This window comes from Salvelinus namaycush, chromosome 35 (genome assembly GCF_016432855.1).
Source record: "Salvelinus namaycush isolate Seneca chromosome 35, SaNama_1.0, whole genome shotgun sequence".
NCBI classification, from domain to species: domain Eukaryota; kingdom Metazoa; phylum Chordata; class Actinopteri; order Salmoniformes; family Salmonidae; genus Salvelinus; species Salvelinus namaycush.
The window spans coordinates 32098268-32105124 of record NC_052341.1 but is presented as its reverse complement, the minus strand read 5'-3'; the positions used below and the strand labels follow the sequence as shown (position 1 = coordinate 32105124).

Here is a 6857-nt window from a genome sequence, read left to right as displayed (position 1 = left end):
GCGCCGCCATTCCACATGAATGTATCATATCCAGACCTGCTCTGTACAGCTAGCACATGTAGGTTGTTCTAAAACACTGGGCTAATATTCAGTACTATCGGTATGTGTTTGTAATTGTCTTCTTTGAATGCATATGTAAACTTAAACAGTAACTCTTGTTCTCTTATGCAATACTAGGTCATCTTTCTATGGGATTATGGTGAACTTTGCTCTTTCAATGGTGGCTGATTTGCTGTAGGACATTCTTTTTGCCCAGGCACTGGCAGTGAGACTATCATCAGCAGAAGCTGTATTGTGTCTATCTATAGTACAGAAGGGAAAGCTAGTCAAGTTCAGTACATCACCCTCAGGGCAGGATTTGCATTTTGAATAACCTATCCATCATATACTGTAGCTCTCTGCATTGTGCATAAATCAAATTAGATTCATGGCTGAAAGGGTATCTTTGCTGCAACTTACTATACCTATTCAAATGTCTATGACCTACAGATCTGCTATCTTCATTTGACCAGTTTGACCACAGCAGGAAAATAATCCTGGAGTAACAGGACATGTGAATTAGTATGTGGATTATAATTAATGGACATGTTGTATGGGTTGGTAAAATTTTAAACACTTTCTATGTCCCCTTTAAAATGCAAGATGTGTTAACGTTACACTTTGATGTTGTCTCAAAAGAAAGCAACATATTTAATACAGTGGGTTGTTTTATTCATTCTTCAGTGTTACAAAAATTGTACAACTTGTAAAAACAGTCTGTGAATCCAACTGAAACTCTGTGGTGCATAAGGGGAATGCACTTGGAATTGTTCTTTCAAAAGTGACCAAAATAATAATACTGTACCGGGGCTATCTCGGTCATGGTATTCCATTTGATATCAACACGATTTAGCTTCATATCATATAAAATGTGTGTCTTTGTTCAGATCCAACACGAGTTCAGAGTTCGGTATCACATTTCTACTGTGTTGTAGGGTAAAACAAGTGAGTCCAACTTTCTGGGACAAAATATGTCATAGGCAGCTACAGCCTCTCGTGGCTATCACATATTCATTGCATACAAAGGGCAGCTGTGTGGCTAATACAAGGTATGAAAGACGGTGTATCAATACTGCATGTCACATAAAGGCCAAATCCATTTCTCCTGACCCCTGTGTCATCTGGAATTGGTCCTTTGTTGGCAAAAAAGCCTTCCCTTTTATTTAAAGGGACAGGACCTCCGCTCAAAGAGTCACAAATGGCCCTTTTAAAATCAGGACAATCCAAAGGCTCATCTCTTTCTGTGTTTGTTGTGTTTCACCATCTTCTTCCTCATCAGGATCATCTCGTAGAGTTTCTCTAGGCCTGGTTGTATGCCTTGTCCATCCACGGCGCTGCAGCTCTGTACGTGGTGCAGGGTGGAGGCATTCAGTTCATGGACGGCCAGTACCTTCTCCACCTCGCTCACAGACAGAGCTGAGGCCAGGTCCTGCTTGTTGGCCAGCACCAGGACGGGTACCCCCTGGTTCTCCGAGGTACGGGTAATCTTGTGAAGCTCCACCTTGGCCTCCTCCATCCGTTCGGTCTCGGTGGAGTCCACCACGAACACCATGCCGTCGGTCCGCCTCGTGTATGACTTCCACAGGGGCCGCAGCTTCTCTTGGCCCCCTACGTCCCACACCTGGAAGGTGATGGCCCGCGAGCTGCCCACCGCTACCTTGATCTTCTCTGTGTTAAAGCCCTTGGTCGGGATGGTCTTGACAAACTCCTTGAGTTTCAATCTGTAGAGCAGAGAGGTTTTGCCAGCCGCGTCCAGGCCAATCACTACCACGTGCAAGGACTGGAAGTTTTGCAGGAACGGGGTGTTGGGGGCTATCTCGGTCAGCTGGTTCCCCATGGTGATGGGATGTTCTCACCTCTTTGGGTGAGGTGGCAGATTCTCAGTAATCCTTTCTAATAGTTTGGCATTGGCACCCTCTTCAAAGGTGGAGGTGCCAGACTGGACGGTTGCAGGACTGGGGACCTTATCAAAAAGCAAACACAATGAGGTACTATTTAAAGACTAGACAATGAGATTGTAAGGTATCACTACAACTTGAGGTGCTTTTACACAATAATAAACAATGACACAGATAAGAAATGTCAGACACTTTGATATAACACATTAATGATTGCTACTACAGTTAGTACACTGACATGATTGCTTTACTGTGTTTGCATCTATAAATCAGACTGATCAATGATTACTGCAATTTCTAATGAACTTGCATTGCAAGTAGTAAAGCAACAATTGAGACCAATTGGTTATTCCTTATTGGAATAAATCCACAACCATAACAGTCATAGCCTAAGGCGAGGCAATTTAATTGTCAGTCATAGAAAATGTCCAGACAGCACAATTCATTTTAATAAGATCAGTTATGGTTTGGGTTTAAATCTTTATGAAGCGGTATGCCTGACAACATGTAATTGGTGGCTGGTTGTTCTCGTTGTCTTTTGCCAAGTCTTTTCTAATCCTCTTAGGACAGTTAAACCCCAATGGCTGTCTTGGGGCACATTGATTCCAAGTTTAATATAAATGAGAGAATATCTATTTATTTGCACATTGAATGCAGTTGATGCCCAGGATAGGATTGCGATTAATTATAATCCAAATGTTTTTGAGAGACTTTTGTAAAAAATATATATAACTATAAACACAACCCATATTTCTCCAACAGTCTGTTAAAAAAAAAGATTAGTGTCACCCCAACTATCTAATTATGAGAACACCAGATATAAGAATATAGCCTATGTACTGTAATTCTGGCATCATTCTGAGGAATTAAATATGCGATCAAACTGCAGATTTGCACAAAAATAAAATGCATAACCATCTATGAGTGAGACAGTTTACTGGAATGACTCTGCTATAATAACCAGCCTTGCACATAGCATTACAACTCAGAAATATGGTATTTTACTGCAATGAAATCTATCTGTGCAAAATCCTAAACCTGAAAAAACTATTGTGATACATTTACCTTCTAGACCACTTGAATGAACATACATGGCATCATCCTAGTGCAGCAAATACATCCATACAGCCAAATATTGTTTCTCTGCGCGCTAATATCTGTCTGTCTGCTCCGTGCACCGATGGAGCAATGAGCAGCAGTGTGGAATGGAATAGCACGCACAAGACCTCCTCTCTAGAACAACAACCCGAGGTGACGTCGCTCAATAACATACTCCCCCTGCTGGTCTAGTACGTCAATGGTTCCGTGTACAGAAAGTGAGATGCTGGCATGCAGCTACAATGTAGCAGGAATCAGGTTACGCAGCCCTAATGTCGCAGGATAGAGCAAATGTGAATTACAGTATTTCTAAAATCGTGCTCTCCCTCCCATAGTAGTACAGTACACAACTGCTTGGAAAGACAAATAGCGATCCCTAAACCATGTTGAATTGTATGCCTGCATATTAGATGGCGTGAGAAAATTCAAGTGTTCTTTAGACATTCCCACAGAGGGGCTACAACAATTCGTGACTGAGGTAAAGACGGTTTCAGGTTGGATATTCGACGGATATTCGCGCTTTCAAACCACTTGAGCCACAGACTCCAAATAAGTGTTATGATGTTGGAAAAATTGCGTACAACATTGCACAGGTCTTATTTTTACGATTTGGACAATCATTTGCTTTGCAAAGCTAATAAACATGTGGAAATGTGAGCAGCATTTTCTATTCCTAGTTGAATTAGTTAGGGAGAAAAAACAAAGTACAAACTTTTTTTACATTCGAATTTCAATAGCTCCTTGGTCATGTGACCTACTGACCTCAAACAAGGTTCAGAATGTACACTCATTCTGAACCTTGTTCACAGTGGGTCTACACATTGCACAGCCTTTTGTTTGTCCATTTCCATCTCACACGATTTTACATTAATATGCCTGCTCTGTCCCCCTGAAGGACAGTGTCACTCAAACACCTACATGTATTCACTTGGGCCTTATCCCTGGGTCCTTCCTGACCTCCAGGCAGGCCCCCATTGACCTGGTGTCCTCTGACTCCTGGCATCTAGGCCTACACTCCCTGCCCGCCTGCCTGCCCTCTCCCTGGGCCTGAGAGTTTATAGCTTACTCCCTGGAACTACAGACCTCTAGGCCTCCACACCTACTCTCCCTACCCAGGCAACACCCCTCTCCCTTGGCCTTAGAGCAGGGGTCGGGAACCTATGGCTCCCGAGCCAGGTGTGGCTCTTTTGATGATTGCATCTGGCTCGCAGATAAAACAAAATATTCTCACTTTTTTTAATTTATTATTTTTTTTAATACATTTTATCCCCTTTTCTCCCCAATTTTCGTGGTATCCAATCGCTAGTAATTACTATCTTGTCTCATCGCTACAACTCCTTGTTTTAATCCATCCATCAATTTTTCACTGCTCATGTCCTGTTCAGGGCTGCAGGAGCAATTGTCCATTATTTTAATTAAATGATACTGGCCTACGTTGGCCGTTGCTAGGTAAAACAGGTAAACGCCTCCTTTTGAATCAGTCTGCTCGGTCATTAGCTCAAAGCTAACCCTTCGACGAAAAAGATGAGTATCGTACATTTCAGGACGAATGGACCGAAGAATTCGCCTTTGTGGAGAGAGCAGGTTCTGCGGTGTGTCTAATTTGCAATGACAAAATTACATCGATGAAACGGTCGAATGTAAAGCGGCACTTCGACACGCGCCATGCTACCTTTGCATCAAAATACCCTGCGGGAGACAGCAGAAAGAAAGCGTGCCAAGAGCTACTGAGCAGGGTGCAAGCTAGCCAGCAGCAACTCCGCGTATGGACCCGGCAAGGTGACTATAATTCCGCTAGCTTTGCTGGATCTTTAGCAATAGTGAGGAACGGAAAACCATTCACAGATGGCGAGTATGCTAAAACGTTCATGCTGGATGTAGCCAATGAACTTTTTGATGATCTTCCGAACAAAGACAAGATAATTAAACGGATACAAGACATGCCTCTGTCGGCAAGAACTGTTCATGATCGTACCATCGTGATGGCAAACAAAGTGGAGGAAACGCAAGTGAAGGACATAAATGCAGCGCCGTTCTTTTCCCTGGCTTTGGATGAGTCAACAGACGTGAGCCATTTGTCGCAGTTCAGCGTGATTGCAAGATATGCTGTTGGTGACACACTGCGCGAAGAAAGTCTTGCAGTTCTGCCATTAAAAGGGTCCACAAGAGGTGAGGATTTATTTAAGTCTTTCATGGAGTTTGCTCAAGAAAAAAATCTACCTATGGATAAACTTCTCTCAGTGTGTACTGATGGTGCTCCGTGTATGGTGGGGAATAAAAAAGGATTTGTGGCGCTTCTCCGTGAACATGAAAATAGACCCATCCTAAGTTTCCATTGCATTCTACACCAGGAGGCACTTTGTGCTCAGATGTGTGACAGGCAGTTTGGGGAAGTGATGTCGCTGGTCATTCGTGTGATCAACTTTATTGTTGCTCGAGCCTTAAATGATCGCCAGTTTAAAACACTGCTGGATGAAGTTGGAAATAACTATCCTGGTCTGCTTTTGCACAGCAATGTGCGTTGGTTGTCAAGAGGGAAGGTGCTTAGCCGTTTTGCGGCTTGCCTGAAAGAAATCCGGACTTTCCTTGAAATGAAAGGCATCGAGCATCCTGAGCTAGCCGAAACTGAGTGGCTCCTCAAGTTTTACTATCTCGTAGATATGACTGAACATCTGAACCAGCTCAACGTGAAAATGCAAGGCATTGGAAATACAGTTATCCCTTCAACAAGCTGTGTTTGCTTTTGAAAACAAGCTAGAACTTTTCATCATGGATCTTGAAACAGGTCGTTTACTACATTTTGAAAAACTGAGCCAATTTAAAGATGCATGCACAGCAAGTGAGCCTATTCAAAACTTTGATCTCCACCAGCTAGCTCGCTGCACATCCAGTCTCCTACAGTCCTTCAAAGCACGCTTTGGAGAATTTCGTGAGCACACGTCTTTTTAAGTTCATCACCCTTCCAAACGAGTGTTCACTGAACACAGCCGACCTGAGTTACATTCCTGGTGTCTCCGTCAGAGATTTTGAAGCAGAAGTGGCTGACCTGAAGGCCTCAGACATGTGGGTGAATAAGTTCAAGTCACTGAATGAAGATTTGGAAAGAATCACACGACAGAAAGCGGAGTTGGCGAGCAAGCACATGTGGACAGAAATGAGAACTTCAACCCGAAGACCAGCTGATTCTCAAAACTTGGAACGCGCTTCCTGTCACATACCACACACTGCAGCGTGTGAGTATTGCTGTATTGACCATGTTTGGATCTACGTATGCATGTGAGCAGTCATTCTCACATCTTAAAAACATCAAGTCCAACCTACGATCACGTTTAACGGATGAAAGCCTCAACGCTTGCATGAAGCTTAACCTCACCAAGTACCAACCAGACTACAAAGACATCAGCAAATCCATGCAGCACCAGAAGTCGCATTAATGGTGAGTATTATAACAACATTACTTAAGAATAAATTCAGAGGCTTATTATACTGACATTTAGTTGAATTCACTTTTAAAATATATTATATGGCTCTCACTGAAATAAATTTCCAAATTTTTTGCTTTCATGGCTCTCTTAGTCAAAAAGGTTCCCGACCCCTGCCTTAGAGTATAGCTTACTCCCTGGAATTACTAAGACTATCAAGGCACAAGGCGAGACACAGATGCAGACACAGGAGGCAGATGGTTGGAGTCTTACAATGTTTAATAATCCAAAGGGGTAGACAAGAGAATGGTCGTGGACAGGCAAAAAGGTCAAAACCAGATCAGAGTCCAGGAGGTACAGAGTGGCAGACAGGCTCGTGGTCAAGTCAGGCAGGTACAAA

General features: G+C 43.0%; 1 protein-coding gene across 1 annotated transcript; it reads right to left on the bottom strand.

The window, feature by feature from the left end:
• Nucleotides 1-692: 692 nt before the first annotated feature.
• Nucleotides 693-3038, bottom strand: LOC120029314 (ADP-ribosylation factor-like protein 4D). The gene is made up of 2 exons (XM_038974534.1): nt 3003-3038; nt 693-1994 (listed from the first exon to the last, which is right to left on the bottom strand). The coding sequence occupies exon 2, from the start codon at nt 1874-1876 to the stop codon at nt 1271-1273; it is 606 nt and encodes a 201-aa protein (XP_038830462.1). The 5' UTR covers nt 1877-1994; nt 3003-3038; the 3' UTR covers nt 693-1270.
• Nucleotides 3039-6857: the final 3819 nt, after the last annotated feature.

Coding starts and splice junctions, on each gene's coding strand:
- LOC120029314 (XM_038974534.1), bottom strand. CDS start 1,876: ATGGGGAACCAGCTGACCGAGATAGCCCCCAACACCCCGTTCCTGCAA.